Consider the following 18,461-nt stretch of genomic DNA (forward strand, 5'->3'; position numbering starts at 1 on the left):
ATTTATTTAAAGTTGCGTATTTTGATGTGACGTCACATTCTCAACCCCCCCCCCCCTAGGTGCGTGACGTCATTTATGGACGTCCCCTTAGTGGATAGACATTCCGCATGCTCCGACTATCACGGTTGGCTACGTACGGTGCGAAAGAAGTTCAACACACATACTGTACATTAGTTTTCATTCATTTGAAATATATTTTATTTATTCCTTATTTTATTAATTGGGTTGTTTCCTCGCCAAACGCGACCCTTAACACGCGTAAAACAACTAAATAAACTAAACTATATTCAAAGCTTTCGTGACTGCAGGAATTACTCTGGTTATTCCGGTAAAGTCATTCGGTAAAGTCACGTGACTTTACCGACAGAACCTAAGAGTGAAACTAAATTATGTTTTAATGTTACCAGGCAAGGCCCACTGAGCTATACACAATAACTATTATTCAGAAGCGACCCCGGTCACAAATGATAGCTCAACGAAGTGGCTTAGCATCACGCGGACATTTATAGCAGCCAAACACGCATGTTTCTAAATTCAAACTCGTCTTTTAAAGCACTGTGAACTGCGCTTCTTCAACAAAGGAATAGCAAAGCTACACGAACTCTCTCTCCGCTGAAGTAATCTAGTGGCTAGCAAACCTCGACATTGGCATTTAAGTTCCTGAACAAATTGCCACACTGGATTAACCGTCTGTCCACATGGTTTACCCCGTATTCTCTGTACAAGGACAATCGAGTTTTCAGGTCCGTACGGCGTACAGCCGTTTCAATACGGGCAAAGAAAATGCCTTTTTGTTTGTGATTCTCTCCCTTGTGATGTAGGATGAACGTTGAGATTTATAAGGGGCACGGGGTGACCAATAAGGTCTGAATTGGTATGTAATAAGGTAGGGCTAAGGTAGGGTTGACAGGTTGGTAGTGGTGAGTGTCTATTTGTTTGTGTTTGGGGCCGTCCATAAATGACGTCACGCGATTTTGGACGATTTTTAACCCCCCCTCCCCTCGTCACATGGCGTCACAAAAAGTCAGACCCCCCTCAAATATGACGTCACAGAGCTCTGCCCCCCCACCCCCTCGTCGCACATCGTCAAAAATGTCTGACCCCCCCCCCCCTTCAGGTGCGTGACGTCATTTATGGACGGCCCTTTCTCCCTTGTGATGTGACTTTGTAGGATGAACGTTGAGATGTATAAGGGCACGGGTGACCAATAAGGTCTGCATTGGTTTGATAAGGGGTTGTCAGCTATGTGTACTGCAAGAATAGAAGCCAACAGTGGATAGAACGTGGCTGAGCAACGTCACACATCGTGCCTTAGCGTCACCGCGCAAGGTGACACGACGCACGCTGAATACGACATGACGTCATCATAACGGTGAGCGATGACGTCCCGAGCACGTACAGGCGAGCGCATTGTCGATGCAAAAATAGGGGTTAATTATTTACTCTGCAAAGCAACAATCGGTAAAACGTCATAAAAGGGGAATTGCGAATAATATAAACTGTTAAATAACGAAAGAATTACATTACTATTATGTTAGCGCTGGTGAAATAATCAAGCATAAATATTTACACAATTGCGGGGAAAATGAATTAAGAGTGGTCTCCCCCTTTCATCGCCAAATGGTTTCGTCCGTGACTCCTTGAAGCTTCCGGCGGCCACCCACAATCCTTTCCGTCGGGCGAGGTAAGATGGCTGCAGTGGTTGTCGGTAGTCGCCGTTGAAATCCTTAAACATCACGACCGCGTTACCGATAATCAATCGTGCGATTTTACAAATAGGTGCTCTAACATGGCACCAATATTTATTTGTTCTTATTTCTTGTCTGCCCCGCCAGGCGATCTACCAAGATGGGTCGCCGTCCCGCTCGCTGGTGAGTAGGCCTTAGTCCCGCCACAAGGCCTCGAGTCTAAAGTTCCACTTTAGTTACAATTAGGATTTTTGCGTTCGCCTTTGCACTCGTGATGCCTGTTAAAGAGTTTGACAACTTTGGCCGGTTTATAGTACGGCAAAGTATACTGTAGCGAGTATATTTATGAATGGGCACGCCTTTAGACCAAGTCGCGTTACAATTCCTCGGAAGCTAAGCAGATGTGGCCTGTTTAAGACTTGAATGAGCGAGCATTCATGAAGTAGGTGCTATAGGCTGTTGCGCCGTCGCGTTGAAGGCAACGGCAGTATACTATAGCAATATATGTTGCATTGTACTACGCTCCCAACGTCTGCTAGGCCGCGTTGAACGGTGTGGTGAAATATGGTCAAATAAGACACCCACGGCACAGGGAGGCCCTCATCCAGCAGTGGATTGGCACAAAGGCTGTCCATATACCTCGACGTAACCCCCCGTTATAGCAAAGTGGAATCCTGGCTCTCCAGCGTTAAGTGCTAAATGGCGGCTTCCCCTCGGGCAAGCGTAAAAAAATACATCCCAAGTATTAGCCAGTATCTGTAAAATTTTAATATGCTGCTATGTTTGCTGGGTGGCATGCGTCCAATTAAAACGTGTTCATACAGACTACAATGCTCATTTCTGCGAGAAACAAGCCCGTGCGTGCGTGTGTTTTATAGTTACAGATACTGCAAGAACAAGCCCTACCCGAAGTCTCGCTTCTGTCGCGGTGTGCCCGGTGAGTGCTCGAATTAAAACTCCCCAAATGAATATGATCGGAAATTAAAATAGCGCTCCTATAAGGGGTGCCGAGCTGCGACGCGGTTGTGTAACGTTCCAGATCAAATGCGGCTGAAATGCAATGCCACAAATGAAGTAGGCGTTGGCGGCACAGGGCGATGCGGCGAAAGTCATTGTGCGGTGATGTTCTTATGTCGCGTCTGTGCTTCCCGCACTGACCAGCGTGGTGAAGTATGGTCAAATAATCCCCTTGTTTGACCCGCGACGTGTGGTTGGTCCCGATCCAGCAGTAATTTTACAAAAGGGGCCCTGCACATGAGGGCAATTGGGTGGCGCGTCTAATACCTTTAATGGGACAAACATCACGTGTAATTAAGGTTAGCGTATGTAAATGGTTCTACTTTTAATAGCAATAAGCTCATTAACTCTCCTAATGTGCACCGAAATTGCGGTAATTGTTGCGAAGGGATTCATTTAAGTACGTGTACGATCCCATGGTCACACTGCTAGATTAGTGCCTCGCCACGCCGTCTTAGTTGTGGAAGTGATTTTTTTAAACCATACTGTACTTCACGCTGTTCATTACGGAGCATAGACAGAATAAAATAAAGTACAACGGTTTTTGCTGCACTGCCCTCTGGTGGCCAAAACATGGACCCTGTAATGTGGTGGACCCTCGTTAACCTCATTTTGCACTTGAACAAACCGACCTTCATTTAATTGGTTGTTGGTGTTCGTTGGTGCGCATATCAAACCCCTTGGTTTGTGTAAGATCTCCGTCACATATACGGAGTCCTAAAGGGACCTTGGAAACAGAGCACCTCCATGCATCTCAGACTACACACGTCAGAGCCCAATTTCACTTTGATGTGTGTTGTCTGAGATGCATGGAGGTTAGATTTACTTAACAATGTCAAAGTATGTCAACGCAATGCATGGCTGCCCTGAAATATAACTCTGGGGCTCGGAGAATCCTTCCTAGCTAAAAGACGTGGTATGGCCTGTACACAAGTACCTACGACTAAATCACCCAGCATGCACCCTATATATCCAAATCACGGAAGTTAACTAGCAAAAATTTTACTTTCGTCGTGATTTGGTGGCCACCAAGCACAGCAGAAATTTTCACGGTTCAGTGCAGAATAATCTTTTGGCTTTTACTTTGCTACAACGTCTATTCCCATAGTCACCAGCGTGGTGAAATAACCACCAAAGCCTACAGTGTAGGGGGCCTCAAACAATGTATTTCTAAAGGGATGTACTTGCACATGTATATATACTGATTTAATTACCTATACACAAGCAGTGTGCACATTAAGTCATACGTATTTGTAGTGAATGATGACCGATCCTTGCCACTTACCTCTCTTAGATCCCAAGATCAGGATCTTCGACCTCGGGCGCAAGAAGGCCCGCGTGGAAGAGTTCCCGCTATGCGCGCACATGGTGTCAGATGAGTGCGAGCAGCTCTCCTCGGAGGGTGAGCGCCCAATATCCTGTCTCTTTATAAAACGTTCAGTATATTAAAAAAATGTAAGCAACGCGTACATATACTTTGGTGCAATTTTTTTTATTATTTTGGTGCAGTGACATGGCCGGGTGGGCTCAGGTTTGCTCCTTTTTGCATAGGTCGTAACTAGTAGGCTGTGTGCTCGTATCATGGTCCAAATTAGTTTTTATTTCAAATTAAATAGAACCACATACCAGCATTGCCGCCTAAAGGCGACTATACTCGTCTGGAAACCACAGCGCCTATGTGAGATAGCCTTGCACTTAAGAATGGTGTGATTAGAAATAAACCCACTAGGCTGTGTAGTGGAGAGGAAATGGCACGGGGTGCTGTACAAATAGTAAAACATACATCTACATAGTTTCAAGGATTTGTTTTCTGTTTGTAGTAGGGAAAGTGGAGAGAAAGCTTTGTAAGATGTGGGGAAGGACACTATAGGCAAAAGGGACTTGAGATGACACGGGGGAAGAGCATTACAGCAGATGGGTTAAGTGAGCTTGTCTGTGCAGTTGGATTTTGGACTACACAAAAAAATGCTTTATAAAAAATAACTATGTAGGACCCTTCTGAAGAAAGTTGTCCAACTGACTTAGTAATTAGTAGTGGATCACCTGGTTACAGGATTAGCAAGTTGACACGCATATTCCAAGCTGACAAATAAACAACCATCATCGCGTTGTTGCAGCATAACGTTTTTTTACTGTTTGGCATTTTTTTTATCTGCTTATAAACGAACAACATTTATCATTAAATATTGTACAGCATTTTTGAGATGCAATCACGTTTAGTTGGCGCTGTATAAATTCAATTTTTATAAATTCCTGTGAGAATTGTAGTGATTTCAGTTTTTGTGTGATTATGCCAGCGCTCGAAGCCGCCCGTATCTGTGCCAACAAGTACATGGTGAAGACGTGCGGCAAGGACGGCTTCCATATCCGCATGCGGCTGCATCCCTTCCACGTCATCCGCATCAACAAGATGTTGTCCTGTGCAGGCGCTGATAGGTCAGTGCCAGGACGCCATGTGGCAAGGGCGATGGCAGGTTACACGACATTTGTTTCATCATTTTAAACTGGTTGTGAAAGCTGGATCGCCGTGGTTGAATACATATTTGTAGGCTGAATTTTGCCGAATATATTCGAAATATTTGAATCGATGCTGCATTTACAATTTTTTTTAAATCAACAGTTAAGCTAAAATATTATTGGATTGGCGTTTCTCCCACCGATATGGATTTATTTACATTTTTGATGTCTATGCAATTAGGTGTGGATTTGCACTCAATTAAGCCGACTACCTTTTGTTCAATTGATTGGTAGTGTGCAATGGGTGCATAAAACAAACAGACTCCTTGGTTTGTGTAAGATCTTCGTTCCTTGTACGAAACTCTTAGGGACCATGGAGACAGTGCATACATAATGTGACATTTAAATATATATAAAACATTGTAGACAAATGTAATGTGTGGGCCCACTTTCCGCCTTTATTTTCACATCCAAGATTAATATTCTTACAGGTGTTAAGTTAGTTTTTAAAATGTATGGTTCATTCGTTTCTTTAGTGTTCCATGTGCTCTGGCCGCTAAACAAATGTGCATGATGTACATAAAGAGGGTGGTGTTTGCAGATGACATAATTGCTGGAACCGTTCTGTCTTGTACATTCTCCAGGCTGCAAACAGGGATGCGCGGAGCCTTCGGTAAGCCTCAGGGCACAGTGGCGCGCGTGTCGATCGGCCAGCCCATCATGTCGGTGCGCACCAAGCCCAACAACAAAGAGCACGTGGTAGAGGCTTTCCGTCGCGCCAAGTTCAAGTTCCCGGGTCGCCAGAAGGTGAAAGTCACAACACCCATCGAATTTAAAAATGTATATTATTTGCAGTGCCTTACCCCATTGTGGCTGTTTACACAAGAAAGCTGTTATGCACATGGCTGTCCTCATGCTTGTAGTTCTCAAGTGCCATGATGGAACAAATATATTTCAGCATGTAAAAAATAGTATTTATACTTTAGCTGTCCATGAAAAGGTGTTTATAGCGAACCATCGCAAGTAACCAATTGCTCAAACCTTTGGCGTACTGTTAATGTCAGGTCATGTCTGAAAAAACTGCACTTTGTAAAAAAATATTCTTGCTAGTTTGTAATGTATCATGTTACTTTTAGTTCTTGAGTTATAAGTAACATTAAAGTTTTGTAAATGATCAATTGTTGGACAGTAAGTTTGTATATTTAGCTTGTATGGTTCACCCTGCATTTGTATGGTCTATTTTGCATGGTTTTCCATTGGGTTGGTTATCTGGTTTTGCCCCATAGCGAAAAACATACAATATTATTGGTTCTGGCCATATATTCCAATGCAAAACCTTCCTGAAAAGGAGTCTGGGTATATAAGTAATTGTATTAATGTCAATGAGTTGAACTTGTCCTAGTGTCTTCAATTGTGTAAAGCACACTAACACACGGTCTTACTTTGTGCCACAGATCCACGTCTCAAAGAAGTGGGGCTTTACCAAATTCGACAGCAAAGACTTTGAGGCAATGCTGGCTGAAAAGACGGTGATGCCCGATGGTGTGGGTGTCAAGTACATGCCAAACCACGGGCCCCTGAACAAGTGGCGGGCACTGCACGCCGCGTAAGAAGAGACAACTGTCCTCAACTGGGCACACATTTTCTGCCGCTTACCCGCATGAGCCTGGGATGTGTTGCCTTGTGAATTTGGAGAAATAAAGCTGTCCTCTGAAACTTGTTTTTTTTATTTTGTTTAATTGCACCCAGTGGTTTTCTTAAAGAAATTGAACATTAAAGTGAGAATACACCATACTTGGTTTTATAATTGTCATGGAGCGCAAGCCTGAAAGTCTTGCACATGGTGTCCAGCATAGAGCACTTGAGTCGAGCAAATAATGGATGTTTTTTTAACTGATGGTTATGTAGGAACGTTGAAATACTGGGAGGCAGTTACAAAGCCAACCGCAGAGAACGCTGAACAGTATAGAAGGGACTTTGGGAGGAATGAGGATTAGCCACGTTTTGTGCTAAAACCCTTGGCATCTAATGGTTTGTTGCAACATGCATTACAACGGCAATTTAAAAAAGTGGCCATAACATGTAAAATCAGCAACATGTAAAGGGGAGCAGACTAACGACCCACATGCGCACCATGACTTGACAGCCACTGAAAAACCAAGCATTTCCAGTGTTAAGCAGTCGAGTGACGAAGCGGAGATGAGCCAAGTGTACTTTCCCGCCACCCCACGTGATGTCCACTGCCCGTGATTATCACCAATTGTTTAACACGTAGGCTGTGGGTGGGTCTAAAGACACAAATGTCTTTAAACCCACCGACAGCCACAAATCTGGCTGTCGCTTGATGAAGCTAGTTGTAATTACTGGCGAAACGTACTCCGATTGTAAATGTTGCTTGGCTCGAAAACACCGGTGAGCTGTACTAGTAACGAATTGGCATGTTTGTGACAACTTACTAATTGGCTGTGGTGGGTTTAACGACATTTACGCAATTAACCCAAAAAAAACTTATGGACAACAGTGCTTTATATTTGAAACAATCGGGGTGAAAATTTGGAACTTAATTCTGAATAACCCAGAACTTGTGCAGGTTTAAAATACCTAGTATTTTATTCCACAAAAGCTTTATATTGGTCTGAAATAGCAAACTTGCTAATGGACCAAAAAAGTATGCTTAGAGAAGAAAGAAAATAAACGTGGATTCGACTTATGTCGAGGATAGTGTTTCCCCCTTAGACGTATAGGTTATCTCCGGGTGCTCTCGTTTCCTTTTATGTAAGGACTCGTTAATTTACTAATAAGACCTTGATATATATAGAATCGCAAATATTGAGCAATTGGTGCCCGTTCACCTCACCTCGAGTAGTTAGCTCCGAGAGTGAATGCTGTTGTGCTCCTTAGAGATTCAAACTGATGAATGCACAAAGTGCCACCTGTTAGACAACGTTTTCTCTGTCGCTATATGGGCAGCTTGTTTATTGGCCAATAAAAGGCTGTAACAGTGGTATTTCAGCTTTTAATTCCTGGCAACTTTCAACAGCATTGGATGTTTCATGGCTGATGATGAGTCATTGGTGTCTTATATGGTAATTAAATTAAGACGTTAGTAGCTGCTGCTGAGAGTTTTTTTGAAGAAGCGAAGTCAGCTGAAACTTTTCTTAGTGGCAGTTAACTTTATACCTACTATAATCACCCAGGAATGTCTGTCAACGTTAATGACGTCCCTCCACATCGACCAGTCCCCCTCATTAATAATCATAAAGTCATGTCCTCCAAATGGACCCTCCCCCCCCCCCATTCATAATAATTAGCATTTCGTCACTCCACATGGGGGGCCGAGGCGCCTCCTCCCCCCTCATCGGCGTCAACTTACAACCCTCACTACAAAGGCAGAACCCTCACGTCACGCCATCTCCGTAACGCTATTGAGACATCAAAGTAAAAAGGACGTGATGAACAAGGGATTTTAACCTTAAAATGGAGGTCTGTGTCACCGCGCCCTTACACGCATTAATGCAATGAATATCACGCCGCGATCTGCTTTTCGCTTGCAAGTTTCAGATGTATTGCACGGGCGAAAGGCTAGTCTTATATGTATAGCTCTCAGGAATCGTGGTTGTGAAATCGCCCCACACACTCCAGACTGTACCCACCCAGCACTACCGATAGCTGCAAAGTACACTCCCAGCCCCTCCTGGCACCACTACATGTCAAGTCTCACTGATCACCCTCAAACCTCGCAGTTTCACACGATGTTGAGCGTCTCACGGCCGTGCTGTGGATTCTCACGATTTTTGTTGTCTACCCGTTGTAAATACAGTACAGGAATACACTCGGCTCAAGTTGTTGTAGTGTCTCAGCTCTAGTTATTGTAGTGTCTCAGCCCTAGTTATTGTAGTGTCTCTGCTCTAGTTATTGTAGTGTATCAGCTCTAGTTATTGTAGTGTATCAGCTCTAGTTATTGTGTCTCAGCTCTAGTTATTGTAGTGTATCAGCTCTAGTTATTGTAGTGTCTCAGCTCTAGTTATTGTAGTGTATCAGCTCTAGTTATTGTAGTGTATCAGCTCTAGTTATTGTAGTGTATCAGCCCTAGTTATTGTAGTGTCTCAGCTATAGTTATTGTAGTGTATCAGCTCTAGTTATTGTAGTGTAATCAGCTCTAGTTATTGTAGTGTCTCAGCTCTAGTTATTGTAATGTATCAGCTCTAGTTATTGTAGTGTCTCAGCTCTAGTTATTGTAGTGTATCAGCTCTAGTTATTGTAGTGTCTCAGCTCTAGTTATTGTAGTGTATCAGCTCTAGTTATTGTAGTGTATCAGCCCTAGTTATTGTAGTGTCTCAGCCCTAGTTATTGTAGTGTATCAGCTGTAGTTATTGTAGTGTATCAGCCCTAGTTATTGTAGTGTCTCAGCTCTAGTTATTGTAGTGTATCAGCTCTAGTTATTGTAGTGTATCAGCTCTAGTTATTGTAGTGTATCAGCTCTAGTTATTGTAGTGTATCAGCTCTAGTTATTGTAGTGTCTCAGCTCTAGTTATTGTAGTGTCTCAGCCCTAGTTATTGTAGTGTCTCAGCCCTAGTTATTGTAGTGTATCAGCCCTAGTTATTGTAGTGTATCAGCTCTAGTTATTGTAGTGTCTCAGCCCTAGTTATTGTAGTGTCTCAGCTCTAGTTATTGTAGTGTCTCAGCTCTAGTTATTGTGTCTCAGCTCTAGTTATTGTAGTGTATCAGCTCTAGTTATTGTAGTGTATCAGCTCTAGTTATTGTAGTGTACCAGCTCTAGTTATTGTAGTCTATCAGCTCTAGTTATTGTAGTGGTAGCTGTCTCCCAGGGTTCAAATCCTGTAAGGGTCATCTCCACGAGTAGTCTGCCTTTCATAATCCAGGTTTTTTTTTGGATTAGATCGTGTAAATATATAAATGTGTAGTTGAACCAACCACCACCCGACACGTATACCTTTACTCGCAGCCTTTCTACGGGAAACAAGCAGAACAATATCCGAGGTTATTGTTACTATTAATTAACTATGGGGAAGGAGTTGTGTTCACCCTTTAGTTAATAGTGCGTGGGTATTTACCAGAGCAGCGTTGCTTCTTAAGCTGACAGATGATGATTGCTTGTGTTGCAGTCGAAACGTCGTGAGAATTTTATTTTGTATATTTTTTTTGTTTCCCTTCTACGTGACTTTACCGAAAGAACCAATAATATGTTTTTAAATCATTGTTTTACTGTTATCTTAGTGGGGGTTAAATATAAATCGGTCACTGTGTGTAGTGACCTCGACTAAAACATTACGATGGACGAGACAGGTCAACAATGAAGACGCCCACCGCAGATAACGTTCAGCAAATATCCATCAGTGGGTAGACAATTGCTGATGATATAATGTCAAACATATACTGTACATTATATTTTGTTATTTTTTCCTGAGGGGTATCGATTCATTTTCTGGTGCCACCCTCTATCCTCCTCCTCACCCCCCAATCCTTCTCAGGCAATAACCGATAATGCATTTATAATATTTTATTTTCATTCTAAAATAAAATCCATGCGTGAGTGGAGTAGAGTAGGGGGGAGGCCGGCAAATCGCATTTAATTTTTTTTGGCGCCAAAACCTCTCTGGCGCGCGTGACGCGTCTCGCGCGCGGGAAACCCCCCCTAGCCCCACCCCCCTCCAAGAACCGCTTCACATTCTCCAGCGCGCATTGGCTCCACGGGTGGGGGGGAGCCAATCAGCTCGAGTGGCGCGGCTCCGCTGTCGCAACGAGGAGGAGACGGGAGGAGGGAGGCCCCCTCCATCGCAGCTTATCCGGGCTGGGAGTTCTAATTGTGGCGAGAGCACGCGTTGCCCGAGGCTGTTGGTGGCGGTAACGAGAGTTAATAGAGGACGAGGGGGGAGGAGGAGGACGCTTCGCGTCGTCTCTCCTCACGCAGCCGCGGCACCGTTATTCCTCACCACCACCGTCATAGTCCGCGCCGATTTCGTGCGTGCTGAGGTGATCGCCACCTCGTCAAGGTCGGTCGGTCTCACCCGACGTGAGATTTGTGTTTTCATTCAAAAATTATTTGAACGCCACACACGAGGAGCGGGGAGGAAGGAGCAATGCCGCCGGCGGGAGAGGCCTGGCCACGCCGCGGCGACCGCCTCATCGGTCGCCGCCGTCCGACTCGTCCTGGACTGCCGCTGTTTCTGTCGGCGCTGCTGTTGCTGCTGTTGGCGAGCGGGACCGAAACGTCGAAACTGAACGTGCCCAAGATCCTGCTGCCGTACGCGGGCGCCTCGCAGATCAACTATACCTTGGAGGCGGAGAGCGGCTGCTACAGATGGTGTGTATGTGCATCTTTCATTCATCGCGGTCGGTTAAACCCATTAACATCCGGGCTGGATCTGTCGCCGTGACCTGTAGGGTCGGTGCGGTGCCCTAAGCGCACCTAGCCTGGCACCAACCGCCGTGATTGGCGGCTGTTGTTGGTGTGTTGTTGTTGTGTCAACTGTTTCTCGCGTAGCCTAACCCGTCCTGTACACTCATGTGTTTGTGTATTCCCAATGTCACCCCACGTGTACGTGTACAGTACGGTGTTTCCCATCTTTCACGGCCATCTGTTTACAGTGTTTAATGTTTGTGTCCCTAATGGTGTACACTGTACACACAACAACCGCCATTCGCCACTACGTGGCGGTGACATCACCACGACGCTTGTGCCAGGCTAGGTGCACCTTGAGGCCACGTGAAGTGTCGAACGCCCGCTGGCAGGAGGTCACGGGGCAGACCCAATTGCCACGGGTCGACTGACTAAGATGATGTACACACACACGTGTACACACACGTGTGTGTGTACAGTACGGTATTGTCCATAGCGTCCGTGTGGTGTGTACAGTGTTCATCTATCGCCCCACGTGTGTGTACAGTACTGCCCAATTCTCTCTTTGTACACCCCACGTGTAACTTGCGAGATAAGTATGCCACTTATAGGCACCGCATCTGCTGTAACGAGACACTCGAGTGCTTTGCTGCGTGGTGTGAAATATTTTTCGACACTACAATAGCATTCGACACGGGTTTACTCCAGCGTCTAAATGGGACACGCGTGTCAAGACGCAGTGAAGAAACTGGGCATATGTGTTGTTGACTTAAAGCTTTAGTGACTGCAGAAATTCATAAAGAGGAGTGGAAGTGGTAAGAGAAGCGTTAGCGCGAAACTGATGGGGGAGGAAAGACGATTCCAGACAAGTGGTGGGGGAGGTCAGCAGAGTATAATTAGCGACCTGCCACTGATATTTGGTTGACTGAGCTCGCTTAAGCCATCTTCTGAGTTAATTATTATGTTTGCACGATATGTTGAAGACCCCCCCTATCTATGAAAGGTTAAATGCCTGCGAAATGGATAGACGTGACTGGCATCTGCCACAATTTAACTCCGTGTGTAAGTGCACACCATTACGCAGTGTGTATGAATGTACACCACTGCTTTCTGTGTTTAGTTTGTCGTCCTTCCCCCGCACCTCCGATTAGATTAGCACGGTTGGTTACGTAGGTCGCGAAAGAATGTCAACATACATGTACTGTATACATTGCACAATGGACCCGACCTGCTGAGTTCGATAGCCAGCCAGGTATAAAATCGGTGGCTTTTTGATCGCTGAACCAGTCCTGGTCCCCTTCCCTTCACCAGTGTGGTGAAGTATGGTCAAGCAACTTACATGACAGGGCTTGAGGTGAGGCCTTCATCTATCAGTGGCTTTACACAGAGGACTCTACAGTATAATTATACAATTGTGCATTCTGCAATGACGTGCATGTAACTCGAGCACACACAATTACAGTACGCTCTAAATAAATGATTAGGCCACTACTACATATCAAGATGCCTTTTCACCCCCAAGATAAACGGTTCTTCTCAACGCTGTACTAATGGGTGAGTGCAGGAGTTGACGGCTCGCAGCTGCAGGCAAGGGAACTGTGGTGTCAGGAGGAGTGCGTTGAAGTGACAGGAACAGCTTTGTTAAGTGCAGGAGTCTGTCCCAAGAATGGAGACAGATGCTTAGGAAATTGACGACGTTCCTTGGCACCTGCCATCGATTGTCTGGGGTTATGGGTGGGAGTGGTAGCCAAAAACACGGATAACGTAAAACGTTTATATATTAGGGCTGTAAAGAGGTCTTTCGTTTCTTACGTAGACTGGGAGGGGGGGGGGTGAAGATATATTGTAGAATGCGTTGTCTTTGTGTTGTTTTTAACTAATAATGTACCTGCCAACATGTTGTGGTCACGTGGCCACCGAGTCGCTGACTCCCAACGAGTGAGAAGCAGCTTTTATACTCATCTCATTCAAGCGTGGTTAATCCCCAAACAAGGTAATCCGCCCTCGGAAAATTGAGAGTTTAACTGTAATTGGCACCAGTAGCAGTGTAGAAGAAGCCGCAGCTGGGTTTAGTTTAGAAATATAAATACAGCCCTTTGCAATAACAGAAGCGTAGAGGGTAATATAATTAACTTGAAATGTTACACATGTGTTCACTTGGCAGAGAATCAAGCATGAACTCCACGGTGCAATAGAATTCCCTAGACTGGTAACTAAATTAAATTGAAGCTGGCACTCTGGATTATATATGTGGGGCTATGGGGGAAGAATAGTGCAGCTGATGAGCAGGCATCCGTGTCAGAACTGTAACAGGAGCGTTGATGGCTACTGGGGATGTGCCGCTTTCAATCGGACCTGTGATTAGTTATTATTACAATAACAGCAACAATCTTCGGTGAAAGCATAATTCCATTGTGATTGAAAACCATTAAGAATGACATCATTGTAATTTACCCTAGGTCTGATTGTAGTGCACGCCAAAGGCTCAATTTCACTCGTGGGGGTTTTAGTTACACAGTAGCAATATGGCCGTTAACAGTTAATCCAGCTCGCGTGCATGGCGGGGCTGAAAAATTACACCTGGTTTGTTGGCCACGCGTGTTGGTGGGAGGCGTGTCACAGGAAGTTGCCCACTGCTCAGGCTTGGCTGTGGCAGGGAAGGGCCTTTATCAGCAGCAAGCAAAAGCAATGGCTGGATAATAGGGAAGGGAAATTTTGCATTTATTTGCGGTTTATGAGCTGGCCCATTGCTGTTTCACGGGGTCTGTCTCACAGAAGGGTGTGGCCAGAAGGCATGTATGTATGTCGAACGTCTTTCACTCCGTACGTAGCCAACCGTGCTAATCGGAGGTGCGGTTCGGTGAGCACAACGGAGACCTGCCTTGACACTTTACAGCCCGTGTCCAGCCACTGCTGGATGAAAGCCTAGTCAGACCTAATCGGTCACGGGGGTTTCTTGACCATACTTCACCACGTTAGTCAGTTGGGCATGATGATGGGACTAGTTCAGATGTCACCACTGATATCATCCTTGGCCAGCAATTAAACTCGGGTCACCAGATTTATGGTGAAGTGCACTAACAACTGCTTTATTGCTCCACCACTGTGATATATACTGTACAATTACCTAACCCCCCCAAGTCAGCTGGCGGCCTACACAATAATTCTTGAGTGTTGCTAGCCACTTGAATTTTATCACAGGAATCGTTTTCATTTTAATACAGCATGACGTATGATTGCTATCTTCACAATGGTGTATATTTTTCAGAAAAGAACGTAAGCCACTTAAAAATGTTATTGTTGCCACAATCATAGATGGCCACCATCAAAAATGGTAGCCATCTTGGAAAAATGGTATCCGTCTATAATTTTTAGGTGACTAACGATGTTTTCTTATAAAATTACCTTATGCGATAATACGTGCCAAATTTGGTTCTCGAATAACCATTTGTGCGATATATTCATGTTATCTACTCCACTCGTATGTGCCTGAGGCATTCTTGATGTCTGCTATTTTGCTGCCCTCCAGGCAGTCGTCCCGGCCTGAGGTTGCGAGCGTGGAGGCCGTGTACAGTACCGACGATGCAGGGCAGCGGTGCTCCAGCCGCGCCGTGGTGTCGGCCCGCGCCGCCCAGCACACCCGCCTCACCACCATCGTCATTGCTGAGGACACAGGTGGGCAGCCACACACACACCTTTCACCTGCTCCCACCTGGTTATTGCTTTCACGGATAGTGGATGGGTCACAAGATTCGAGCAATCTGCGCCGGTCAAACTTTGCTCAATTCGAGGTCACTCAATCTCGGCTATGATCTCCGTTGTCTGGAATCCCTTCACCCTGACCACTTGGTCTAGACGCATCTTCTACTCAGGCTCAGGCTGTAGACCAGGGGTGAGGAACCTTTTCACTGCAAGAGGCCTCAAAAATGAATCTCCTCTAGTATCTCATTAATGTGCCTAAGATGTTTCCAGTGACAGATAAATCTTTTTTGTCCTTTTTTATGTGTAAGGCATGATGGGAAGCTCAATCCTATAGTCAAAATTATTCCTCTTGTGCCGTTTGGAAATCACATTTTGCGTATAGAATGATTTTCTCCTTTGTTGCTAGACTGCACATACATTTTCTGTCTTATGAGTTTCCATTCATTTACGGAAGTGGTAGGATATTTTTTTTGTTCGTTTTTGCTCGGTACTGTGAAACGTGCGACGTTGTGATAATTTTCCTTACGTGCGCCCACCGCTCTTCCCCCCTGTAGTGTCGGGCCAAGTTTTACGGTGCGATGTGATCGTCGACACTATCCAGCACATCCAGATCGTCTCGACAACGAGAGAACTCTACCTCGACGACTCTCCACTGGAACTCACCATCCAGGCCGGCGACCGCGAGGGTGAGAGCACTCTGCTGTTTGACAAATTCCACAGGGCAACCGGAATTTGATTCATGGCCATCGCTAACATAGGTGGCGAGTCATGTCTGAACCGGTCCTGGTGCAACTGCCTTTGTGAACACACACTGACCAGCCTGGTGAAGTATGGTCAAACCACCAGAACTGTCTCTGAATGGAGAGGCCTCTATTCAACAGTGGACTGATGAAGGAATTTTATTATTAATCATAATTTATAAACATACATTTAGAGTATTTGGCTGCAATGCATTTCCACATGATAGCTGTTGAGCCCTCATTTGTGACACACTTCTGAAAAAGAGCTATATAACTCAATGGGCCTTACTGGTAAAATACAAATAGTTGAGATTAATGTACATTGCAATATACATGTGGACCTTTTGAAGTTTTCAAATGTAATTACTACTCAAGATCCTGTACACATTAGGGATACATGTACATTTATCACTTTTTTGTCGATCCACTGCTGGTCAGTGCAAGTTCATGAAGATGAGATTATAGAAGTACAGTGTAACAGTGTACAGTATTTTGCTGCACTGCCCACTAGGCAGCCCTGCGGCAGCCCTGCGGCAGCCCAACGCCAGCCGATTCGTGCATAGTGGTCACCCATCCAAGCATTATCTAAGCTTAAAGCTGCTTAGCTTCCGAGATCTTCCAAGATCTGGTGCAATCTGAGTGACTTGGTAATAGGCATTTTGGAGCAATTCGATATAACCTTAATGTTGTTTGTGTTGTAAAATGTTTGCACAAGCAAGGCTTTTCCTTGCTGCTGTAACGTGACATCACGTTCAAATCACTTTTCCACCTCCCTGAATTCCACCTTTACAGGAAACACGTTTACCACCCTTGCTGGGCTGCAGTTTGATTGGACGACCATCAAGGATGAGGAGGTGCTGTCCACTGCCGATGGACACAATGCCTTGCGGTGAGGGGCAACAACAGATGCATGAACACTTGTGAATTGACACATGAACAGTTTTTCATGCAGAAATATTCAGTAGAAAGCAATTGCAAAAATGGTCAATGGCGAATGGAGACATCATCTGATGGGAATACAAATTACAATAACTTTAGAACGGAAATGTAGCGTGGGGGCTAGAGGCCGACCGAAACTGAATTTCTGATTTTGGCTGAAACCGAAACCAGACCGAAAGTACAAAATTTACTTTCGGCCGAAACAAAATTTAACTATACTTTCGACCGAAACAGAAAGGTATATAACCGAAGTTACCGAACACAAGATTTCTGAAATACTAGCGGCAAATACTCGGCGTTGCCCGGGGGAAAAATATATTTTAAAACTTCTCAAAACTTTAAAATATGTACAAATAAAAAGAAACTCATTAATTTAAAATAAAATAAAACCCAAGTGCGCCAAGATTCGAAATCTTTAAATCACGCAAAGGAAGCGAAGGTTGTAGATTCCTTTAGAATCGGCCTATTCCCATTTAATATAAGTTGGTTGCATGTCGGGAAGTACACTAAACATTTCGAGCAGACACACATATTCACAAATTTCCTTTTTATATATTACTAGCTTTACTACCCAGCTTCGCCCGGGACTTGGATTCACGACGCCCGGCCGCCTTTGTCTCTCCAGTGGCGCCGTTCACACACCACACCACTTACTCGTTTGAGGCTGAGTCGACCTAGGGGAGGCCTAGGACCGGTTAACATAATCGTCACCGGTGGTGGCCGTGAGCGGGAATCGAACTCGGGTCGCCGGGTTCGTAGCGCAGCGCGCTAACCGCTACACTACAATGCGTTACGCTTCCACATGCGCGGGTCACATGACAGATTTGACGTCACAGCTCACTTGCCGTGCAAAATATATTCATTATTGCGCCCCCCCTCAAAAAAATATACAAAAGTCTATTTTTATAATTTTTGCATGGTGTACAGTCTGGAAAGTATCCACATGGCAAATTTCAAGTTTTTTGCATGTCGGGAAGTACGCTAAACATTTTGAACAGACACATAATCACAACTTTGCCTTTTTTATATATGTAGATGTCATGATGCAATGCTACTTTAATTAAAAAGAAATCTAGAACTAATCATTCAGAGCCTGCAGTAAGAGTCGCTAAATATCAAATCTTTAGGTGTTACTTACTGTACTTAGTAATTATATCCAAACAAACGAATATTGTAGTTAAGAAACAACAGTTGTTCCGCATTCAGCCAGACAGGCTGCCATCTGTTGACCGGTCGTATAAACTATAAATATTAGTAGACAATGGTTGCGGCTGTAACCTCGCTCCCAAACTGCTGCTGCTGACGTGTGTGTTTGCAGCTTCTCGCATAGGATTGCCTAGCGTTATATTCTAAAAATAGATCTTCGGTTGACGACTGAAAGTCAATATCAGTTTCGGCCGAAACCAGATCGAAAGTTAAAAATTTACTTTCGGCAGAAACCGAAAGTTAAAAATTAACTTTCGGCCGAAACCGAAAGTATTCCGAAAGTGGCCATTTGCTAACTTTCGGCGCTGAAACCGAAACCGAATTTCGGTCGGCCTCTAGTGGGGGCTTGC

The 18,461-nt window shown here is 44.7% G+C and overlaps 2 protein-coding genes and 2 non-coding genes across 6 annotated transcripts in view; all 4 read left to right on the forward strand.

Annotated features, from left to right (window-relative positions):
• Window positions 1-1,713: 1,713 nt before the first annotated feature.
• On the forward strand, window positions 1,714-6,878 carry LOC103091720 (large ribosomal subunit protein uL16). Its single transcript, XM_032963442.2, has 6 exons — window positions 1,714-1,871; window positions 2,567-2,625; window positions 4,000-4,107; window positions 5,003-5,141; window positions 5,807-5,969; window positions 6,617-6,878. The coding sequence occupies exons 1-6, from the start codon at window positions 1,849-1,851 to the stop codon at window positions 6,770-6,772; spliced, it is 648 nt and encodes a 215-aa protein (XP_032819333.1). The 5' UTR covers window positions 1,714-1,848; the 3' UTR covers window positions 6,773-6,878.
• Window positions 3,318-3,445, forward strand: LOC116947643 (small nucleolar RNA SNORA70). Its single transcript, XR_004403707.1, has one exon. It is a non-coding gene; the product is annotated as a small nucleolar RNA SNORA70 (small nucleolar RNA).
• On the forward strand, window positions 5,412-5,547 carry LOC116947642 (small nucleolar RNA SNORA70). Its single transcript, XR_004403706.1, has one exon. It is a non-coding gene; the product is annotated as a small nucleolar RNA SNORA70 (small nucleolar RNA).
• Window positions 6,879-10,900: 4,022 nt separating the features above from the next.
• The window catches only part of NUP210 (nucleoporin 210), a 41,739-nt gene continuing 34,178 nt past the window's right edge, over window positions 10,901-18,461 (forward strand). For 2 of the 3 annotated variants that reach the window (XM_076070689.1, XM_032963443.2), the window contains exons 1-4: window positions 10,902-11,488; window positions 15,054-15,199; window positions 15,781-15,912; window positions 16,759-16,855. In XM_076070689.1, coding sequence (XP_075926804.1) covers window positions 11,265-11,488; window positions 15,054-15,199; window positions 15,781-15,912; window positions 16,759-16,855 — 599 coding nt within the window. In that variant the 5' untranslated portion in view covers window positions 10,902-11,264. Of the gene's footprint in view, window positions 11,489-15,053; window positions 15,200-15,780; window positions 15,913-16,758; window positions 16,856-18,461 lie in introns of all 3 variants that reach the window. The other variant, XM_076070690.1, reaches the window with a different exon arrangement.

The sequence above is a fragment of the Petromyzon marinus genome, chromosome 30, assembly GCF_048934315.1.
Source record: "Petromyzon marinus isolate PM22_M1 ecotype Great Lakes invasive population chromosome 30, UKy_Petmar_22M1.pri1.0, whole genome shotgun sequence".
In the NCBI taxonomy this organism is placed as follows: domain Eukaryota; kingdom Metazoa; phylum Chordata; class Hyperoartia; order Petromyzontiformes; family Petromyzontidae; genus Petromyzon; species Petromyzon marinus.

What these genes read in the sequence shown, in the direction of transcription:
- LOC103091720 (XM_032963442.2), top strand. Translation starts at nt 1,849, where the DNA reads ATGGGTCGCCGTCCCGCTCGCTG. An exon ending in CTTCTGTCGCGGTGTGCCCG is followed by an intron (nt 2,626 to 3,999) that starts GTGAGTGCTCGA and finishes TACCTCTCTTAG; the next exon opens with ATCCCAAGATCAGGATCTTC. An exon ending in CGAGCAGCTCTCCTCGGAGG is followed by an intron (nt 4,108 to 5,002) that starts GTGAGCGCCCAA and finishes TGATTATGCCAG; the next exon opens with CGCTCGAAGCCGCCCGTATC.